The sequence below is a fragment of the Lontra canadensis genome, unplaced genomic scaffold, assembly GCF_010015895.1.
Source record: "Lontra canadensis isolate GAN:19392208 unplaced genomic scaffold, GSC_riverotter_1.0 scaffold57, whole genome shotgun sequence".
NCBI lineage: Eukaryota > Metazoa > Chordata > Mammalia > Carnivora > Mustelidae > Lontra > Lontra canadensis.
The window spans coordinates 11,237,920-11,261,317 of NW_022631051.1; the positions used below are offsets into that span (position 1 = coordinate 11,237,920).

General features: G+C 41.9%; 1 protein-coding gene across 1 annotated transcript in view; it reads left to right on the forward strand.

Annotated features, from left to right (window-relative positions):
* Positions 1–23,398, forward strand: part of PI4KA (phosphatidylinositol 4-kinase alpha) — a 116,966-nt gene that overhangs the window by 17,848 nt on the left and 75,720 nt on the right. Inside the window, exons 2-12 of the mRNA XM_032875965.1 lie at positions 2,101–2,217; positions 6,770–6,863; positions 9,688–9,776; positions 11,923–11,995; positions 12,590–12,849; positions 13,401–13,467; positions 17,265–17,413; positions 19,754–19,819; positions 20,383–20,479; positions 22,082–22,273; positions 22,797–22,897. Of these exons, the coding sequence (XP_032731856.1) occupies positions 2,101–2,217; positions 6,770–6,863; positions 9,688–9,776; positions 11,923–11,995; positions 12,590–12,849; positions 13,401–13,467; positions 17,265–17,413; positions 19,754–19,819; positions 20,383–20,479; positions 22,082–22,273; positions 22,797–22,897 (1,305 nt within the window). The remainder of the gene's footprint in view (positions 1–2,100; positions 2,218–6,769; positions 6,864–9,687; positions 9,777–11,922; positions 11,996–12,589; positions 12,850–13,400; positions 13,468–17,264; positions 17,414–19,753; positions 19,820–20,382; positions 20,480–22,081; positions 22,274–22,796; positions 22,898–23,398) is intronic.

Here is a 23,398-nt window from a genome sequence, read left to right on the forward strand (position 1 = left end):
AGTGGGAATTTAGTATTTCTGTTCCTCTCTTGCTTGTTACTTTATGCTCTTTTAACAATCATGAAAGTATGGATTTTCCCCATATATATTTTTTAACTTACTCCATATTTTTCCTGATTAAGTAACATTTTCTCCTAGAACATATTTTGGCAAATAAAAAAAGCACAGAGAAATGTAAAACCATGGGGCGCCTGGGTGGCTCAGTTTGTTGAATGTCTGACTCTTGATCTTGACTCAGGTCTTGATCTCAGGGTTTGAGTTCAAGCCCCACATTGGGCTTAAGCTTGGAGGCCATTAAAAAAAAAAAAAAGAAATGTAAAATCACTGGTCATTCTACCTCTCCGTAACTGTCAACATTTCGATATATTTTCTTCCAGTACTTTTTCTGTATATGATAATCCACATCATTCCTCACATGAATTTACAGAACATTTAGAACATTGTTCATGCTGTTGCTTAGTCTTAGAAAAATACCATTTTTCATGTCTGTATTATTAGGTTAGATTTTATGAAAGCATTGTTTTTGTAGGTCAAAACTTTGGTTGACTTTCACAGTTTCGTATGGTTTAACCTAATGTTTCACCAAATGGTGGAATCATTTATTTTCTTAATGTCATTTAGATTGTTTCAGATTTTCAATTAATATACACAACACTTTAATGAAAGTCTTTTACATTATCTTTGCCTTAAGATTTCTAATTCTTTTTATTTCTTTTTTTAAGATTTTATTTATTTATTTGACAGAGAAAGAAGGAGAGAGAGCACAAGCAGGGCAAGTGGCAGGCAGAGAGAGAGGGAGAGGCAGGCTCTCCACTGAGCAGAGAGCCCAATGTAGGACTCAGTCGCAGGACCCTGGGATCATGACCCCAGGTGAAGGCAGTTGCTTAACCAACTGAGCCACCAGGCACCCCTAATTCTTTCTTTACAGTCATTCCTAAGAGGAAAATGAGACAAAGAATATTACCTCTCTTCAGGTTAGAAGGTGTTTCTCTTTCTGGCTTGTGTATTTGTCCTTTTAAAATCTGCTTTCTTTTTTAAAATTGCAGTGGTAATTGATATTTTCAGAGCAAATCTCAAGCATTATACTTGATGACCTTTGCCAATAAAACAATGCATCAGTGTGCCTGGGTGGCTTAGTCAGTTAAGCGTCTGCCTTTCGTTCAGGTCATAATCCTGGGGTCTTGGGATCAAGTCCTGTGTCAGGCTCCCTAATCAGTGGGGGTTTGCTTCTCCTTCTCCCTCTGCCCCTCCCTGCTGCTCGTGCTTGCTAGCTCTCTCTCTCTCAAACAAACAAATAAAATCTTAAAAAAAAAAAGTCCCATCAGACCATATAAATGTTCATGAGCAACTTCTCCTTGGGTCCATTAACAGAACAGCAAGGTTGGGGTCTCATGGTGTGTCTGAATGCTCTGCTAAGAGGTTCTTGTGGCAGGGATTTTCAAGATTGGCATCACCTCTTTTCCTATTCATATATCATCTAGATTTTGAGTTTCTTTATGTCAAACATTTACCATTGTTTTGTTTTGAAAAAATTTGAATTTTTCCATATATTCTGTAAATTGCTGACTTATTGCCCATTTGCTTCTGCTGGCCACTATTATGGCATATCCAGTAACAACAGATACTGTTTGTTGAGCACCTGGTATGTACTGTGTGTAGTTCTGAGTGCTTTACACACATTTGGTCTTCTAAAGAACCCTATGGGAGGATTGTAATTGTAGGTGGGTTTGGGTAAACTGCTTTTGGGCGCCACTGGGCATTAGAGACCCATGACTGTTATGACTGAATTACAGACATTAGCTAGTGTGCTTTACCACCTCTGTGTATGCACCATTTTAACTCTTGGTCCTTGGCACATGTATGTTTTGTGTATGATCAATTCAGAAGCTAGAGATCTTTCTGTGATTTTTGAATGGAAAAAATGTTTTACTGGTTATATAGACTCACTGGGATTTTATACTACTGGTTTATGCCCTATACAGTCATATATATGTATGTTTTTATATATATATAAAAAATATATGTGTGTGTGTGTGTTTATATTTTTTAATTTATGGGGTTTTTTTGTTGTTGTTGTTTGTTTTTGGTCTCATTTTCTAGGTCCAAAAGCTGCTTTGTATGTGCCCAGTAGACTTCCATGGGATCTTCCAATTGGATGAAAGACGGAGAGATGCGGTGATCGCGTTGGGCATTTTTCTCATTGAATCTGATCTTCAGGTAAGTCTTTACTACATTAAAAGTGTTTCTGCGTGTAAAAGGGGGAGTGCACTTAGAATTTAAATTTGTACCTGCTTATATTTACTTAAACCAGTACTAAAAGAATGCATATGAACCTAATAAAGGCGGTTAGTGATGCTGAGGCAGAGTGGGTGGAACAGGTGGGAGTAATTAATTTAATTAATGTGCAGCCTCTTAAGAAATTTTGGTTTTTGAACTGTGTGAATAATTAGGTTGTTAAAGTGGTTATTGGTTGTTGTTACTGTGTTTTGTTTGGCTAGAAAAGTTAATTAAAATGCTTTCTGAAGTAATTGTGTGCCCTCCAGAGTAGACTTGATTTTCAATCTAAGGTCAGATGTTCATTCAGATTGAGTAAACATTTTTTTTTTCCTTCCAAAAGGATAGTATTCTTTGAGATAATTCTGACATAATACAATCTTTTTTCAGATCTGTGATAGATTTCGGGGTACCTGGCTGGTACAGTCAGTGGAGCATAGGACTCTTGATCTTGGGGTTGTAAATTCAAGCCCCATGTTGGGTGTAGAGATTACTTTAAAATAAAAAAACTTTTTTTTAAAAAACATTTTATTTGTCTTATTTGAGAGAGAGTGATCGAGAGAGAAAGCCTGAGTTGGGGGAGAAGAGGGACTAGGGAAGCAGACTCCCGGCTGAGCAGGGAGATCCTAGAGGACTCAATGACCCGGGTCCTGACCTGAGCTGAAGACAGGCTCTTAACCAACTGAGCACCCAGGTGCCTCTAAAAAATTTTTTTAAATCTTAAAAAAAAAACAAAAAAAAAAAAGTGATAGATATAAGTTTTAGAGTACATGTTAATGTATCTCTTAGAGGTGATTTAAAAATCAGTGTTGTGGATCCAACAGAAAATGATGTGACCTTTTTTTTTCAGTACTTCCCAAGGTTAATTGAAGCAAATGGTTAATCACTGAACATAGAATCTATTATTTGTTTATTTTTATCATTATCAAGAATCACTTTTAATTCCTTGCTATGTTGTGAAAATAAAGATGTTAGGTATTTGAATTTTTGTTTATCTAAAAATGCTTATATGTCCTGGAAATTCTACTTCAGCAAGGATTAATATTTTTGACAGAGTATTCATACATTTGAAATAAAAATAAGCACTTTAATTTTAGAGCCATAGTTTGAAAATTAAATAGGTTGTTTGATCAAGGCCACATCAAAAACCGAAATTAGATGCATATAAACAGCATTTTAATTATTCTTTTTTATTTTTTTAAAGACTTTACTTATTTATTTGACAGAGAGAGACATAGCGAGAGAGGGAACACAAGCAGGAGGAGTGGTGAGGGAGAAGCAGGCTTCCCAAGCAGGAAGCCCAATACTGGGCTCCATTCCAGGACCCTAGGATCATGACCTGAGCCAAAGGCAGACGCTTAACAACTGAGCCACCCAGGCGCCCCCATTTTAATTATTCTTCCTATTTATTTACAAATGTGAAAAGAAAGAAAATTTCTACTTTTCTATTTGCAAAGTCTTATTCAAATTTAATATAAATAATTTATAATATATAAATATAAATTTAATATGAATTTAAGAATATAAATTTAATATAAATTATTCAAATTTAATATAAATTTAATATAAATATAAACTTAATATATATTATAAATATATGAAATATAATTTAATATATAAATTTAATATAAATATAAGTTTATATAAAATATAAATTTAATATGAGGGGCGCCTGGGTGGCTTAGTCCTTAAGTGTCTGCCTTTGGCTCGGGTCATGATCCCAGGGTCCTGGAATCGAGCCCCGCATCGGGCTCCTTGCTTGGCAGGAAGCCTGCTTCTCCCTCTCCCACTCCCTATGCTGTGTCCCCTCTCTCTCTATGTCTCTCTCTGTCAAATAAATAAATAAAATCTTTTTTTTTTAAGATTTTATTTATTTATTTGACAGAGAGAGAGAGAGATCACAAGTAGGCAGAGAGGCAGGCAGAGAGAGGGGGAAGCAGGCTCACTGCTGAGCAGAGAGCCCGATGCGGGGCTCGATCCCAGGACCCTGAGACCATGACCTGAGCCGAAGGCAGAGGCTTAACCCACTGAGCCACCCAGGCACCCCTAAATAAATAAAATCTTTAAAAAAAAATTTAATATGAGAAACTGCTATTCAAATGTGTATTAATTGAAAATATCTTTGGCAAACACATTACTTAACAGATTTACCTATAAGTCCCTTATATTTGTGGTAGGCTTTTTAGGGTGGCAAGGAAGAGACAAATACAAATTACTGTGGTGTAATTTGGGTTCCTGGTAAGGATTGGTGGTACTTGGGGTAGCAGCTCCTTAAGCCATGCAGTCTGCCAGTGCTTTTAGAAAGCCCATTGGCCACACCAACACCAGGAGAGGAGTCCAGCAGGCTTCACCAGGCCCTTGAGCCCTAGCAATCAGCTTTCTCTTGGTTACCTGGTGTTGATGTTCCCTGCTTCCAACGAGGATAGGCTGTGGTACTGGGCACAAGTCCAGTCAGTGGGCTGTTCCGGCAGCAGCCATGGCCACAATAGCAGAAGTAGTTTACTGCTACATGCTGCAAAAGCCGTAACAGCTTCTGCAATGAGAACACCTGGGGTCACTTTCTCTGCAGGAGCCATGCCTTACACATCCTTTGGACTTTTGTGCCTCTTAATACACTGGGATTCTGGACAGATATAGCCATCTCCTTTATTTGATTTAAAGGAAAAGTTGTTTTGTTTTGTTTTTAAAGATTTTATTTATTTATTTGACAGAGAAATCACAAGTAGGCAGAGAGGCAGGCAGAGAGAGGGGGAAGCAGGCTCCCCGCTGAGCAGAGAGCCCGACTTAGAGCTCAATCCCAGGACCCTGAGATCATGACCCGAGCCGAAGGCAGAGGCTTAACCCACTGAGCCACCCGGGCGCCCCAAAGTTGTTGTTTTGTTTTTGCTAAAGAAAGTTCTCTATTTGCTGTGGTTATGTATTGTGGTGTAAAAAACTATTCCTTAATATGACAGGTTGGTTTTTGGTTTTGCTTTTTTCTCATGAATCTCCAATTTAGATGGCGTACAGAAGAGTTACTGTCTCTGCTCCATTCAGTGTCACAAGGAGTGGCTTGAAGGCTAGGGGCTGGAATCACCTGAACGCTCATTGATGCACATTTGTGTGGGTTGATCCTGGCTGTTGGCTGGGACCTAAGCTGGGGTGCTCAGCCAGAGCACCCCTATATACATGGCCTCTCTATGTGGCCTGGGCTCTGTCACTTCATCACAGTGTAATGTCTGGGTCCTGAGGGCATGTGTCCTGAGAAAAAGCCAGATGGATGCTGTACTGTCTTCTTTAGCCTGGGAAGTTAGTCTCTTGAACTACAGTTGACCCTTGAACAACATAGGATTTAGGGGCACTGACCCCCCTGTGCAGCTGAAAATCCACGTATAATTTTTAACTCCCCCAGAACATAACTACTAATAGCCTACTGCTGACCAGAGGCTTTACCAAAAACAATAAAGCTAGAGAAAATGGTTTTTTTAAAATATTTTATTTATTTGGCAGAGAGAGATCACAGGTAGGCAGAGAGACAGGGGAGGCAGGCTCTTCCTGCTGAGCAGAGAGAGCCCAATGCGGGGCTCCATCCCAGGACCCTGAGATCATGACCTGAGCCGAAGGCAGAGGCTTAACCCGCTGAGCCACCCAGGCGTCCTCAAATGTACTTTTAAAAAACACCAGAAGCAAGTCACTAAGGCAGCCCATTTTCCAGGGGAGTTGAATTTGACTCTACGTTTCTGTGGAAGGAGTGTCACAGAATTTGGAACCATGTTTTCAGTATTACCACATGTTTTGCTTTGTTTTCAGTACTTCAGAACATCAAATAATATTCCCCTTCTCAGGAGCACACTTACCTAACCCTTAACTGGAATGGTTTTAACTAGGAAAACAACCAGAAGAGTCAGTCGTGGAAGGTTCTGAAGTGACATGTTAACTGGCTAGTTTGGAAACTAGAAGAAAGTAGTTTTTGTATTGGCTAATTATGGCCATAAAGTCTAATGCTTAGTTTGGGAGAAGCAAAAGGAAATATTAAATAGAAAATTAAAAAAAGAAAAGAGGACAAGGGCCATGAATAACAGAAGCATCACTAAGTTTAGAAGTTTGTGGCCGTGACCCTCCCTCAGTCTAGAGGATCCGAGCCTGGGACCCACTGAAGGGTTTAGGGGCTCTCTCTGAACACTCTCACTGAGGGCATATTTGAGAGTGTGTGCGTACATATACCTTTTCCTGCAAAGGCCATCATGAGGTCCCAGCCCCCAGTAAGGGCCAGAGCAAGGCTGGACTTTTGGTGGCAGAAGGGCAGGTTTTAGTCCTTCCTTAGGCACCTCCTGTGCAGGCTGGTGGGATAACCTCCAGACGCCACCTGCTGCTGCCACATGGAAACAGGAAGGGTGCCCTGCCATGTGAACATCCATCTTTGGGATGGTTAGGATGCAAATGCTTTGCTTTGGGCTTAGTACTAAAAAACTACCAGCTGCACATTGTATTAAATGTATTTTTTTTCTTTTTTAAGCACAAAGATTCTGTGGTTCCTTACCTTCTTCGACTGCTTAAAGGCCTTCCAAAAGTGTATTGGGTAGAAGAAAGCACAGCTCGGAAAGGCAGAGGTAATGTGTAAATTTTCCCCTCAATTCAGGGAATGGCATGTACGCTCACAATCTGTATGAATCAGCTGTTCAATCATGTTAATGCATCAGGTACAATGTTTCTAGCTAGTTCCACTCTTGGCTGTGTTCTAGTTCCACAACTGCCTGTCTATAGCAGCGTGGGCTGTGCTTACTCCTTGTTGTCCAGAGCCCATGATTGAGGGGAGGTGGGGGCAAGGCTGAGAAAACCGGCTTTGCATTGCCCTCTGGGAGTGAACAGGAGCTTGGAGACCTTCAGGAACCTTTTCTCATGTCTCCTTGCCAGAATTGGTTCCCCTGCCCATCCCTGAACCAGTCTCTATTACCCTTAGATGAATAGGTTCACTCTTGGAGTGAATCCATTTCTCCAAATTGCATTGCTTCCTAAAAGGAAGGATGTGATGGATGTCCAGGACTTAAACACCATGTTCGCTGTAAATAGTTTATCATTTTGTTGCTGTTGCTGAGTTTTATTTAAATTTATTACCTTTAAAAAAAGGTATATAAGTCCACTATGTGCCAGGCATTGTGCTAAGCACTTGTAACACTGATGTTCTTAGGTATTGATTTCCCAAGACTCCCATATCAGTTTGGAACACCTCCAACATTCTAGAGATCATGACCCTGGAGACCAAAGTTTTCTTATAATCTCCGTGTGTGTGGCCTGAGGCCCACCTTCAGACATAGCAGGGAGTTGGAGCCTATAAAGACGGCCTTGTCCTTTTCATTGGTGGCATGGCCCCAATTTGTTGGATGGGCTCCCCTGCTATAGATGGGTTTTACTGCTCTCATGAACATTCTGCTTGTGCCTAATCCTCTTGTCCTTTGCATTTCATCATTTCTGGTAACCTACTGTGCCTAAAACTGACAGACCCCAGATTATGCATGTATCCTGGCATTTAAGGGACTACAATTTTTTTTTAATTAATTTTTTTTAAGATTTTATTTATTTACTTAACAGAGAGAGACAGTGAGAGAGGGAACACAAGCAGGAGGAGTGGGAGAGGGAGAAGCAGGCTTCCCACTAAGCAGGGAGCCCGATGCGGGGCTCAGTCCCAGGACCCTGGGATCATGCCCTGAGCGAAGGCAGACGCTTAACGACTGAGCCACCCAGGCGCCCTTACAGGTTTTTTTTATTGAAAGGTAGTTGGCAATACAATATCATATCATATTATATTAGTTCCAGACATATAACATAGTGATTCGAAGTTTATATACATTACAAAGTGATCACAATGATAAACCAGCTTTCGTCTGTCAGTCTGTCACCACACCGAGTCATTACTTGTTACTGACAATATTTCCCATGTTTTACATTGTATCCTTATGTCTTCTTTGCTTTAGAACTGGAAGTTTGTACCTTTTAGTCCCCTTTCTCTATTTTGCCCATCCTCCCACCCTAAAGGACTACAGATTAAATAGAAAGCATTGCTAAAAAGTCAGACATCTCTGTCCACCACTGTTGTCTAATTTGGGGAGAAGCAGAATACCAGTAGAAGCTGATTCTGTTTTCTTTTCTTTCAAAGAAAATATCACTTCTATGTGCATGGACTCTCACTAGGATGAAAGTTTTAGCACTGTTGGAAACATTGTTAGAGATACATAAATCTCCAATTATTAGGCAGCATTTCACTCTTTTTTAGTTTTTTATTAAGGCAGTATGAATTATGCTTTTAAACTCTAGAGGAATAGTTCTCAAAGTGCCATCCAGGACTAGCAGCGCCAGCAGCACCTGGGAACTTGTCAGAAATGCAGATTCTCAGTCCCCACATCACAGCTACTGAGTTAGAACCCAGGGGCTAGGGAAGCTGGCAGTCTGCCTTTTAATAAGCCTGCAGAGATTCTGATCACACTCACGTTTAAGAAGAACCTAGAGCTGCATCTTAAAATTATAGGTACAGAAGTGAATGTGTAACAATCTTTTGCCATGTACTATGAATAGATCTTGGTTAAATATTCAAAATTCAAAATTGATTTAGTATTTAATAGCAATTAGACCTATACAGGAGTGATTTTTTTTTTTTAAGATTTTATTTATCTATCTGACAGACAGAGATCACAAGTAGGCAGAGAGGCAGGCAGAGAGAGAGGAGGAAGCAGGCTCCCCGCAGAGCAGAGAGCCCGATGTGGGGCTCAAGACCACGACCCGAGCCGAAGGCAGAGGCTTCAACCCACTGAGCCACCCAGTACAGGAGTGATTTTGATATTTTTAAGGTGCATGCCATCGAAGCACTGGTTAGCTTTTAGTCTTTTAGGTACAGTGATCTCTTCCCGACCCTGAGGCCATGTTCCGGAGAACCTCCCTATGAAGAGGTCGGTAGCAGAAGGGCTTAAAAACCCATTAGGAATAGAGCAAATCTTTGGAAGCTCTTAAGATTTTCTCCACTTGTCAAAATAAAGCAGAAAAGAAATATAAACATTTAATTCAGTTTAAAGTGGTAGTAATTGGGTAGCCTCCATATACCATCTCTTATACTCTACCAAGATTGGTTTCTTATCCTGGGTAGAAATCTAGGTCAGAAATAAAAAATGGAGACTGTATAATCTCAAGCTATAAATTGGCCCCCAAACATTTAAGTTTATTGAACCAAAGCATTGTATTAAAAGAAAAGTTAAAGGTATTTCTCAGCAACCATGTTGGGCCCATAGCTATTCTTTTGAGGTTCACCTCAGTGAGGGCAGCCATCCCTGTAAACTGGTCCCTTAGCAGGCCCCGTGAGAGAGGGAATTTACAAATCAGATGGCCAGTAGGGGTGGCCCGGTGTCTCAGTGGTAATGATCTGACTCGTGTCTGTGTGCCTTCCAGCTACCCTCCCGGTTGCAGAGAGCTTCAGCTTCTGCTTGGTCACTTTGCTGTCTGATGTGGCTTATAGGGACCCCTCACTTAGGGATGAGGTAAGTGCATGGTGAATTGGAGTGCATTTCTTTCTTTTTTTTTAAGATTTTATTTTTTATTTATTTGAGAGAGAGAGAGAGAAAATGAGCATGAGCAGGGGGAGGGGCAGAGGGAGAGGAAGAGGCAGACTCCCTGCTGAGCAAGGGAGCTCAATCCCAGGACCCCAAGATCATGACCTGAGCTGAAGGCCGACACTTAACTGACTGAGCCATCCAGGCATCCCTGGAGTGCATTTGTACACAATCAAAAAGAGTCCCAAAGTAATGAAAAGAGTAAAAAAAACCTTTGAAGTGATCAGGTTGTTTCAGTTGATTTATTTTGTACTAACACACCTAAGAAACGTTGAATACTTGCTTACAGTACTTTTGAGGTTACCCAGTGACCTCATTGACTGTTTCTCATTTAGCTTTCCCCATGGTCCTGTGAGGTCGGCAGCAAAAGGCAGATGCCCCTCACTTTCCTGACTCTCTGTTGGGGATTCATTCATGGAAGGGAATTATCTAGATGGTTGAAATTATATTCAGATTTTAAGTGTTCAGATTTTTTTCATTTTAGTTTATTTTGTTGAAATGTTACTTAAATGCCTTCAGGCTCTTCTTCTTAAAGAATACAATCATAATCTAAACTTTTTCTTAATCAGATTTTTTTTTTTGAAAATCAGTTCGTATATGCTGTTATCCTCAGTTCCTGCCAAGGAGTGCCGGTTGCTTATCTATATGTTAAACCTTCCCAGCTAGTTATGCTTTTTGAGTTCTTGTATCTGTTTTTTTAATTTTTAAAGTCTCTTTACTTAATTGAACTGTAAATTTTGTTGAGAGTATTTCTGCCATTAATGTTCTTCTCCATCCTTCTTTCCTAGTATAGGTTCTTTATTTATAGGTTGGCCAAAGAGATAACTAAATATATTAGAATTGTATATCATTATTTCAGAAGTTAACAGGCTGTAAGTTAAGGGCTTTTTTTATAAATAACATTTATCAAAACATCAATACTAAAGATGATGGCATAACTTTAATACATGAAATGGAGAAAGTCTTGCTTTTCAAATCTTCATATATTATTCAGCATCGTTTAACATCAGCAACATGTCAGGAATTTACCTTGATTGGGAACACATCATAGGAGAACAATTTTATTCTCTTCTTTGCCTGGGGTTTCCTGCAAGACTGGTAGTAGAGGGAAATAAGGTAGATGGAGTCTAGTTGATCTTCAACAAGGCATTAGAGAAACACCCTCCTGAAATCCTAGATCTAGAATATGGGCTAAAGGTCAAAACAATTTGGAAGGTTTGTGGAGCTGTCTGGACTACCCTAGAGGGTGCTGACCCCGCAGAAGCCTCCCCTAGCCGCCCCTCCACCTCTTACTATTGAAGCAAAACAAGCCAGGGCCATAAATGAAGATTCAGAAAGCAAGTTGGTTTCATTTGTAGATGACACAATGCTGGGAATCAGAGACCAGGACAATGAACGTAAGCTAATCCCCTGAGCTTTGGTGGCATCAATGACAGGCAAAAAATGCCAACAGCATCAGTAGTGGTGTAGAAAAGATTCAAGTATTTTAGGTATCTGTAAGCTCATTGAGCCAGCAGAGTGAAGCAGCTGGCTAACCGCTGACGTCATGTGGATGGAAGTCTAGAATATGTTTAGAGTGTGGTGATTACTCAGGGTGAGTCCCAACATCCCTGGAATATTAATGTATTTTCCTGAGCATCACAATTTGAGACTGTTTTTGACACATGGGACTATCGTGAAATCAGAAGCAGGCACTCAGCATCATAAAGCATGTGTAGTCCTAAGGAATGGGTTAAAAGAATTAGGGGTTTTTGCCACAAAAAGAGATTTGGGGGCCTATTACCTATTTCTGGAATATGGAAAAAGGAGTGGCTCCAAGGGCCAGAGGTCACAAGCCCCAGAGGACAATATTGGCCCACAGTTAGGGGGCACTCTGGACCAACTCAGGAGGGCCAGTTTCTGTCCCTGGAAGTTCAGCTGATTGGCCACTCACCAGAGCTATCATGCAGGGATATTGTATCAGATATGGGTATGAATATAATGAGTAAAGCTCCTTCTAATTCTGAATGAATTTTGTGAGACTTACCTGATTTTGTTTATAAATTTGTCTTTTCTGTTTCTGTGGCTATTACAGATTTTAGAGGCACTTTTGCAGGTTTTGCATGTCCTTTTGGGAATGTGCCAGGCCTTGGAGATTCAAGAAAAAGGTATGATTATAAATCTGAGGCTTTTTTTTTCTTAATGACTTTGTGATTACTTTTTTCCTTTGCTTTTCCCAGTGTTCTTTTTTGTGCTTTACTGTTTGTATACCTGATGGATGAAACCTTCCTCTATTAGTTTGCCTTTGTTGTGTATTAGCTAAAAGGCCACATGGGGGTCATGAGCACAGCTCTGCTACCTGAATACCAGGTGACCTTAGACAAGTCACCTCACCCTTTTTGGGCCTCAGTTTCTTCGTTTATAACATGCCCAACTGCCTCTAGTGTAAGGCTACCAACATAATCCCAGGAGGATGACATATATTTAGTAAAGGTAGCTGATAATAGGGCTACCTGTGTTACTGATTTGGGTGTACCATGCCTAGACTGAGACCTCCCAGAGAGAACAGCTGTGTGTGACAAAGACGTAGTCTGAAGTTGTTGTTCATGTCAGCCCTTGGGCTGACCTGTTGATGTGGCTTGTTCTGACCCACATTTGCTAGGGGTGGGTTGTGAGATGTCAGCCAATGTTACCAGCTGGTGCAGCACAACTCGCTCCCAGGCAGCCTTTTGATACCGCAACATTTTCACTTTGTCTTCTAGAATATCTTTGCAAATACGCCATCCCATGCCTGATCGGAATCTCACGAGCATTTGGGCGTTATAGCAACACGGAAGAGTCTCTGCTTTCAAAACTGTTCCCCAAAGTCCCTCCTCATTCCCTCCGAGTCCCCGAGGAGCTTGAAGGTGTGCGGAGGCGATCCTTCAATGACTTCCGCTCCATCCTCCCCAGCAATCTGCTGACGGTGTGTCAGGAGGGCACCCTGAAGAGGAAGACCAGCAGTGTGTCCAGCATCTCTCAGGTGGGGCTGTGCGCCTGGGAGGCAGGCACAGAGGTCAGCTCTTCTTAAGTACTCACCTGAAGAAAATCTCACTGGCATGCTCTTCGAGGAAATTCATGAAACAGGAAAGGTTCTCACTAGAATTCTGTGTCATAATACATGGGCTTGCTTTGGACTTTTAAGATTTATAAGTGATTTCATCTCCTAGTCATCTAGTATTTTTTCCCCTAGCAGTTGGGTGCCAAGCTCTATTCTGAGTAGGAGACAGTTGGTACCTTTAAGAAGTACATAATTGAGTCAGGGAGACAAGCTAAGTGCTAAGGGAGACAAGACACCAAGTGCTAAGAATAATTCAACTCACTAATGAAGTATAAAATCTATGGCTAAGCACGAAGAAATTAGGGACATGGTATACAGTAGAGAACACTTAGCTTAGGTGGGCTTCAGGGAGGAGGTAAGATGTGGACCAGGACTGGAGGTACAAACATTGGGCTGGCAGGGAGAATCTTGTCTAAGGAGAAACTGACAGCAGTTTGGCCTTTTCTAATCTGTAAGGTGGTTTTGTGTTTCAGGTCAGCCCTGAACGCGGGATGCCCCCTCCCAGCTCCCCTGGAGGATCTGCCTTTCACTACTTTGAAGGTGGGCTTCACCTTTCTGATAGGAAAATTGACCTGGTACTTGGAGAGCAGGTTCACTGTGACTTACCATGATGTAAAAGATGCTGATAATAACATCTGCTGTTATGCATCTAGAGAGTCAAACTTTAAGACAGCATTTACTCTCTATTTTTGTTTAAACTTCTTAATTTTAAGTTTTGTTAAACTTCTTAATTTTAAAATATTTCAAATGTGCAGTAAAGTGCAGATGATAATATACAGACCCTCAGGGCGCCTGGGTGGCTCAGTGGGTTAAAGTTTCTGCCTTCGGCTCAGGTTATGATCTCAGGGTCTTGGAATCGACCCCTGCATCGGGCTCTCTGCTCAGCAGGGAGCCTGCCTCCCCCTCCCTCTCTGCCTACTTGTGATCTCTCTCTCTCTGCCAAATAAATAAAAATCTTAAAATATATATATATATATACACAGACCTTCATGTGTCTATCATCAAAATTTTAATAAATTAACCTGTGAAAGCACTGGTTTTCAGGTGGAAGTACTCATGGTAGGCCCTGCTTTTTTTTTTTTTGTTTTGAAGTCATTAATTATGTAAATAATATTTTTAAAAAATGTAATAATGATACAAGTAGTACTTTTTTTTTTATAAATAGTACTTTTTTATAGAGCTTTGTGGATCACAAAGCATTTTCACATAATTTACTGAATTAGATTCATAGGATAGCCTTGTACAGTGTCAGCCATGTGGTAAAATTGCCTCTACCTTATTTTTGAGAGAAGTAAGAGTTAAGTGACAAGTTAAGTGATAGGAAGTGGGGAAACCAGAATGCTATATCTATTCTATATTTGGATCATGCTAATTACTAAAAGAGCATTTCTTAAAAGATGTGAGGGGAATTAAAAGAAAAAAAATGAGGAGAGAATCTGAACTCAAATAAATGTGGGCAGCTTTGCCTAGAGTGTCTCTTAGCTGTGTGAGAATGTACCCTGTGTTATAGTCTGTGTGTATGTTAGAAGGTAAAGGCCAAGCTCACTCAATCAAAATCCTGCTGCTCCCAGAGAGAACCACTTGTGTTTGAATTATCCCTCCAGGCTTTATTTTATTTATTTATTTTAAATTTTTATTTATTTATTTGACACAGAGACAGATAGTGACAGAGATAGCAAGAGAGAGCACAAGCAGGAGGAGAGGCAAAGGGAGAGGGAGAAACAGGCTTCCCACTGAGCTGGGAGCCCGATTCGGGGCTCGATCCCAGGATCCTGATACCATGACCTGAACTGAAGGCAGACGCTTAACCAGCTGAGCCACCCAGGTGCCCCTCCCTCCAGGCTTTAAACAACCCCTGCCACCTGTCTGTCCTTGGGGCATCTGAAGACAGCCATGGTGTGCCCTTGAAGGCTTTGCTTTCCCTGGTGAACAGCTCTTCTGATCTCTCTACTTATGGGCCCCTCTCCATTGGGGCAGCCCTTCTTGGTGCACTTCCAGAGAGTGGCCAGGATGGGGGTGCACGCAGGTGTGGGCCACCTGTGTGAACTTCCTGCACTCATCCAGAAGAGGCAGGCAGGCTGAGCAGGGCTCTGTGCCGGCCTCTTTGCTTCAGCGGTGAGCTCCACTCCTGCTCTTGAAAGTACACCTCATTGTCAAGACAAGCAGGAAGCACACTGTTCCTTCCTTTTCTAAAAAGCTCCAGTACCTCCTGCTCGACTCTGATTTTTCTTTTGTTTTCAAGATTTTATTTTTAAGTAATCTCTGCACCCAACATGGGGCTCGAACTCAACCCCAAGATCAAGAGCTGCGAGCCTTACTGACTGAGCCAGCCCAGCACCCCAAGTCTGGTTTTTCTTGCAGTTGGTCTTTCTTCTCTTTCCAGGGCCTTTTCTACAGAGCTGTAAGAATGTTTTTAAAGAGTTTAAAAAAAAAAAAAAGAATGATTTAAAGAGTTCTTAAAAGCACAAATCATTTCTACCTTAAAAACTTTCAATGACGGGGTGCCTGGGTGGCTCAGTGGGTTAAGCCGCTGCCTTCGGCTCAGGTCATGATCTCGGGGTCCTGGGATCGAGTCCCGCATCGGGCTCTCAGCTCGGCAGGGAGCCTGCTTCCCTCTCTCTCTCTCTCTGCCTGCCTCTCCATCTACTTTTGATCTCTCTCTGTCAAATAAATAAATAAAATCTTTAAAAAAAAAATTTCAATGACTCCTCCCTTCATGAATCCCATTTCTTAGATCCTTGACTCTGCATTTCTGTCTTTTGCCTCCATCTCTACCTTAGTCCCTATTTCATGGCGTCTGAAAGGCATCCTCTAATCACAAACATTTTATCTTCTTCTTTGTTATTATTTTAAAAATAAGCTTGTATATACTTAAGGTATATAACATGATGATTTGATATACATTTACATAGTGAAGTGATGACTCTAATCATGTCCTCACCATTATCATTTTTTTCTTTTTTCTTAATGCAGTGATATCACCTGAAATCTGCTTTCTTAGCAACTTTCCAGTATTTGATGCCATATTATTAAATATTGTCATCATGCTATACATTAGCTCTCTAGACTTACTCATACTATTTAACTGCAACTTTGTACCTTTGACCAACATCTCCCCATTTCCCCCATTTCCCTGCCCCCTGGTAACGATTGCTCAGCTCTGGTCCCATGTATTCGACTTTTTAAAGTGTCCACATATAAGTAAGATCATGCAGTTTATTTTCTGTCCATGTCTGGCTTATTCACTTCACGTAATGTCCTTCAGGTTCATCGATGTTGCAAACAGCAAAATCTTTCTTAGGGCTGAATAATACTCGTGTGTGTGTGTGTGTGTGTGTGTGTGTGTGTGTGTGTTTATCCAGCACTTGTGAGTGAATTGAATAAATAAATACTTATGAATAAATATACATATCTGTGTGTGTAAATATATCTGTTTATACACATTTGACATATACACAGACACATACTCCTTACCTTCTTCCCTACCTATTTAAACCAGCTTTGTTCTCACTCTTTCCTCATTCATTCCCTCCTTCAGTGATCATTTATGATGTTGGCCTCCAGTGTCTCAACTGCTCTCCATATTATTGCCCATCCTCTTTGTAAGTTGCCTGTTTGCTCCCATGGGACCCATTCGCCTGTAATCAGGTCAGCAGAACATCAGTAGCATCATAGAAATACACACCAGTTTTGACACAATCAGGATAAACCCAACTCTTTGCTTTTTCTGCGATGCAGGGCTTCAGAAAGCAATAAAATGTATTATTTGTTTTTTAATGGGCTGGTAATTGTCTATCACTATTTAATACGAAAATACTACAAACTTAACTATTTTCTAGTCATAGTCTTCTATCATAAATAACTTTCAAACAGTTATAGACTTTTGGGGTTCATATTTATTCATAAGTATTAGATGATTGACTTTTTGTTCTTATTTCGAAACCTCTAATAATGTACATTTTTATTCTAATTTTGGTGGTGAAATATCTTGGGGTCCTGAGGACCTGAAACTTACATATGTCAACCTTTAAAAAGATGTAATACTTAAAAAAAAAAGTAATACTTTTTTTTTCTAGCTACATAAAGTTATACTGTCTGTGTTGAAAATACTAGGACACGATTATATCTGAGCTTTGATGTGAAACACTCTCATGAGAGGTATCATTCTCCAGAGATTTGAAATCCAGCCTTTACTTGTTTATTAAAAAAAAAAAAAAGAATTGGCATATAAACAAAAGCAAAATCTATGCCTTTGTTGGTTACTGAGGGAAACAGCCTGAGGAAGTATCCTGGTCATTTGTGACCGTGATTGACTTTCTGGTTTTCTTCCCTGCCAGTCTCGTACTTACCTGATGGGAGTGCCCTGGAGCCTGATTACTACTTTTCCACCATCAGTTCCAGTTTCTCAGTTTCTCCTCTTTTCAATGGCATCACCTATAAGGAGTTTAATATTCCACTAGAAATGCTTCGAGAACTTTTAAACTTGGTAAGGAAAATATCCGTGGTTAAACAGAGCCTGTGTACCTCAGTAAAATCGCTAGTGGTATAAGCATGGCTTTTGTTTTGGTTTTTCTTTTTGTTTTGGTTTGATTTTTCATGGAGAGAGAGACATCAGTGAGTGGTGGGAGAGGGGCAGAGGTAGACAGACAGAGAAAAGGAGAAAAGGAGAAAGAATCTCATGCAGACTCCATGCTGAGCGTGGAGCCCAACACAAGGCTTAATCTCAATGAGCCTGAGGTCAGGACCTGAGCTGAAATCAAGAGTCGGATGCTTGTGCTCGCTTTGGCAACACATATACTAAAAAAAAGAGTCGGATGCTTAACTGACTGAGCCACCTGGACGCCAAACCCTGGTTGTTTGTTTGTTTGTTTGTTTGTTTTTCCAAAAGAAAAACTAGGAGTTTTTCAGTATTTCAGAATATAACTTAGAAGTCATAAATTTTTATTGGAAGACGGAGAGAGTAACACATGAAGTCATTTGTGTAACGTTTTCATTGAATCATTTTAGCGCTCATGTGGGAGAGGCGGGGATTCATCCTCATTTTAGAGGTGAGGCAATCAGTGCCAGATACATCAAGGATCCATAAGCCAAGGGCAGGGCTGGGACTCAGCCCAGGGAATCTGACCCCAAGTCTAGTTCCTCATTGCTCTGGACTCCCTCCCATTGGCTGATATTTTTAGCTCAATACAAAACCTTTTTTTTTCATATTTGGATACCTCGGGCTGACATCTGAAGTGGCATCAGAGAAGGCATTGGTGCCATTGTCCCAATTCTGAAATAGATGGGTCTCTGATCCAGGGACTCTGAAGTTGTTATGATTGAGCTGAGTTGCTTTGAGACAGATTCAAGTGGGTAGATAAGGATAAAGATGCTATCAGGGACAGATTGTAAAAATGAGACTTTCATCTTTGAAAAGTATGAGAGGGTCTCCCTCAGTGTGGAGTGTGAACAGAAATCCCTGCAGGAGCTGGTTTTAGGCTGAAGATTTAAGAAGACATTAAAGCAGGGGCACCTTGGTGGGTCAGTCAGTTGAGCATCCGACTCTTGATCTCAGCTCAGGTCTTTTTTTTTTTTTTTTTTAAGATTTTATTTATTTATTTGATAGAAGACACAACAAGAGAAGGAACACAAGCAGGGGGAGTGGGAGAGGGAGAAGCAGGCTTCCCACTGAGCAGGGAGCTCGATGCGGGGCTCGATCCCAGGACCCCAGGATCATGATCCAAGCCGAAGGCAGATGCTTACGACTGAGCCACCCAAGCGGCCCTCAGCTCAGGTCTTGATCTCAGTGTTGTGAGTTCAAGCCCCCACGTTGGGCTCCATACTGGGAGGGGAGCTGACTTTAAAAAAACACAACAAAGCATGAAAGCCTTGGCAATAATTAATGAGGATAGAGCCACAATGAATTACTAAATAGCCTACAAATGTTTTTGAAGTTGCCCTCAAAAGGAAAACTCTCCCTAAACCGCTCCTCCCTGTTAGTGTCCCAGACCAAAGGCCTGGGTGGCCTTCTCAGATGGTCAGGTAACTCTTCCTAGTATCACGTCAGAAATCCCAATTGAAGGCTGCGTGTTTCACACTCTTTTATAAAGGCGGTTCTTTTTCCCAGTATGTTTTAACTTCTCAAGGTTAGCTTTTCTTCTAGGCAGTTTTTCATTTCTTCTCCTTTCATTTCCTCTATCATTGTCTCTACATTTCGAAAGTCAGCTTCTTTAAGAACTACAGTTGGGGTGGCAGACAGTTTTATCAGGAGGCTCTGTGGTTGCCAGAACAGTTCATTCCTGTACTAAATGCTAGTACAGAGCATGGGTGGAAATAAGTGCTTCTGTTAGAAATCTAGAATGCGTGCTGCATTTGGAGTACCTAGGCAGCTTCCAGAGGGCTGGAGCACCAGGCCTGCAGCAAGAGGACGAGGAGGAGTCATCAGGGACGAGGACTGGCTGGGAAGGTGTCACTGATGTCTGGGAGGAGGTTTGGGTGCATTGTCAGTGACGCCTAGAGTCTGAATACTTTCACATCTTGGAGATGGAAATCTAATGTCAGCAAATTTGAGGGAGTTGGTTCCTTTCCCGTTTTCATGTTTTTCCACTCAAGGGCAGGAAGACAAGTTCCAAGTGATGGTAGAATTGAGGACATTTTCTGTGTTATAGTTTGATGTGAAGCCATAATGGGTATATTGTTGACCTGTCATTTCCATCTCATTTCTCATCTCATGAGCTCGTTATATGGTTTCATCTGTCAACATGATTTGTTCTTTATTAGAGGGAGCTGGCATCTCTGTCTCCCTGTGTTCATCAGGTGCCTCATGAGGTCTTGTTTCCTCTGACAGGTGAAGAAGATCGTCGAGGAGCCTGTTCTCAAATCCTTGGATGCAGTCGTAGCCAGCGTGATAGAGGTACATCTGTTTGGGTCACCATCCTGAGATCAGCCTGATGTGAGCCTGTGCGTAGAGAGAACAGGAAGAGTTTGTGGGTGGGGACTGGAGTGACAGGTTGTCAGCTTTCAGCTTAGTGTCCCCATAGTGGCCACACAGCCTTCCCCTGAGAGCTTGATCTGTGCTGCCTCTTTTAAATCGATCACCTCACAGGGGTCTAACAGCCGCTTGGCTGTCTTTCTCCTTCTCCGGTTCCTGTAAGACAGCCAAAGATGGTGAGTTTTCAGCGAGAGGAGGGTGGTTCTTTCCATTAGAACAATATGTGGAGGTTTGGAGGGTGCAGTGGTGACCCCCCACAGGCATCTCTGAACAGCCTGAGTCTTTTGTTTTCCTCTGCCTGATGCTTAAGAGAGGGAGGAGAGGAATTCAACTGTTCCAAGTGGTGAATCATGATAAACGGTGACTCCATCTCTCTAATGCTATGACAGGAATATAATACTCACTCAGCTGGGCCTCACCCTATAAGGCAGAGGGAGGTCCGGAGAATTTCTATGGTGTAGTCACGTGTCTCTGCTCCTTCACAGGCCAACCCTAGCGCTGATCTCTACTACACCACATTCAGCGACCCTCTCTATGTGGCCATGTTCAAGATGCTGCGTGACACTCTGTACTACATGAAAGGTATGGACGGTTTGTGCCCACATGTGACTGTGGTGACACGGGGTTCCAGGCCACTACCGCAGGTCTGTTCTTCCTTCTGCCATGGTTGCTTAAAAACACGCGAGTAACATGGTCACATTACTAAAATTTGGGGGAAGAAGCAAATAAGAAAGAAAAAGTTCCATTCATGATCTTGCACCCATGATATCATCAATAATGGCTCCTTTGGTGGGTGTTTTCCTCAGAGGCTTTTCTGACATGGCTGTGTTGTCTTGTCATGATCACCCAATCTTGTATACAATTTAACATGTCTATTTTAGATATTTCAAAAAGTTAAAAAAATAAGAAAATGAGGCATTTATTATAATCTGATAATAGATTATAGATAGATTATAGATTTAGATAATAGAGAAAATAGTTATCAGATTATTTATCAGATTATTATAGTTATCAGATTATTATAGTTATATAGTTACAGTTATCAGATTATTATAGTTTAGCATGTGCACACACACAAATTTAGCCTTTCCTTCTTTTGTGCATTTTTAAAATGTGTTTCCTGCTTTCTTTTATGTTATAGAATGTTCTCCAATCAACATAAGTTTTGATGACCATGTAGTATTCTGTCAAGGAGAAGGTGTACTATACAAGATGTACAAGACGTACTATAATCTAGTTAGCTGTTTTCCTAATTCGGTTCCAGAAACTCCTGGGACTTTGTGTCAGGCTGGAGACCCAGCAAGTGTTAGGTTCACAGAGAAGGGTGGAAGGGACTGGCCTGTCCAACCTGACCTTCAGGTGCCCTGAGGCTTCTCTCACCACCTGAGACTCATGTTGCTGGCTTCTTTGGCTTTTCTGACTTGTTCCCATCACAGGGATTCTCCTGATTTTTCCAGGCCCCAAAGATGAGAGTTGGAAAAAGCTATGAACTCTGGGTGCCCCAAAGAAGCAGCCCTGTACCCAGGGAATTCTCGTCTTCAGGCAATAGCCAGTTTTCCCCTTAGCTGATAGCCCACAACCTTTTCATTTAAAACAACAACAATAACAACAAACAAACCACTAAAGTATTTCTCACTGTTAGGGGGACCAGTTCCAGCAATGATACATCCCAGTTTCTGTGTTTCATACATTCAAGTTTTAGTATATTGACTGCTTAAAACACAGCATGGCTCTCACTTCCCTGGGAAATGGTCATTTCTTCTGAGTGCCCAGTAGTGTGTATGCTGACAGCCAGCCAGCACAGCCTATCCAGATTCTTCCCAGTGGGCATTCTTTCCTTTCTTTCTTTCCTTTTTTTTTTTTTTTTTGAGAGAGTGAGCGAGAGCGCAGCATGCCTCTGTGTATATATGTGAGCAGGTGGGGAGGGCCAGAGGGAGAGAGAGAATCTTAAGCAGGGGCTTGACTTCATGACACTGAGATCATGACCTGAGCTGAGATCAAGAATTGGACGCCTAACTGACAGCCACCCAGACGCTGCCCCCACAGTGGGCATTCTTACAGCCAAAAGAGCCGGCAGCAGACCTACTCCTCTTGGGTTCCTGTTAGAGTGGGAGAGACCATAGGGTTACTGCCTGAACTTTTGTGGTTTGTTTCCACCCACAATGCCTGCTGTCTTTCCTACAGACCTCCCAACCTCCTTTGTGAAGGAAATCCATGATTTTGTACTGGAGCAGTTCAACACGAGCCAGGGGGAGCTCCAGAAGATTCTGCATGATGCCGACCGCGTCCACAATGAACTGAGCCCTCTCAAGCTTCGCTGCCAGGCAAACGCCGCCTGTGTGGACCTCATGGTGTGGGCCGTGAAGGACGAGCAGGGTAAGCATCGCCCCTGCTGTGCCCCAGATGTCCGGTGTCCTGTCCTCAGGTTGAGGAAACTGGACACGGGAGGAGGTGATGGCCAAGGCCACAGGGACTGTGTGTTCTCTTCCTTGTTTCTTGATGGTTCTTTAGGCTTTTATGTGGAGAAGTGGGAGGTCTGTGCTGGAGGAAAAGGTGCTTGTCTAGGGTGTACAGCAGAATGGGAAGTGTGTGGCAGACTGTGCATGGCTGCCATGTGCAGAGCACTAGGATGAGAGGCTCAGGGCCAGCAGAGAGGAGAGGGCAGTCCCTCACCACATGGGCTGGTGTCTTCACAACAGCAGAGATGGAGCAGAGATGAGGTTTCAGTTAAGGACACCTGACTGCCTGTAAATACTTTCTGGTGTAGCCACTCATTATTAATAAAGTCTGCAAAAAGTATGCCCATGGGCATTTAATTGTATGATTAATTGGTGAACAAGTATTTTGTAAATATTGGCCTTTGCTAATTGTTCATCCCCTCCTCTCATTTTGATGTTAGGTGCTGAAAATCTTTGCATCAAGCTCTCCGAGAAGCTACAGTCTAAGACGTCCAGCAAAGTCATCATTGCTCATTTGCCCTTGCTTATCTGCTGTCTGCAGGTGAGTCTCACTGACACTGGCAAGGCTTTGGTCCCATCATCCAGGGGAATCTTCTTGTTATATCTTTTAGGCTCTGGTTGGCATACCAGCAGCACAACCTGAGCTGTTGTCTCTAGGAACTTGAACCAGAGCCTGCTGTGGACACAGTTCATCAATGAGTGGGGGGCTGCTGCTGACAGTGTGCCAGGGATTTCTGTGATTTCCAGGAGCAGCTGAGTCTGTGGAGAGGCCACCCTGTGTCTACTGGGCCATTCCCACGACCACAGGCTAAGTGCTGAGGACACCTCCCAATGTCTGCAGTGCCGGCTCTGCTCTCAGAGACTTTTACCCGGCCAACTGACCAATCCCGATAACCGTATCTGCCCTTGTTCAGAAATCATGTTGTGTATCCTTTCTCCCCTAAATTTGCTTCCAAAAGGAATGGACATACTTTAGCAATATATCTCCCTATTAGGCTAAGCAGAGCCTAGACCATGCTCCTTTCCTCTTTTTCTGCCCCAT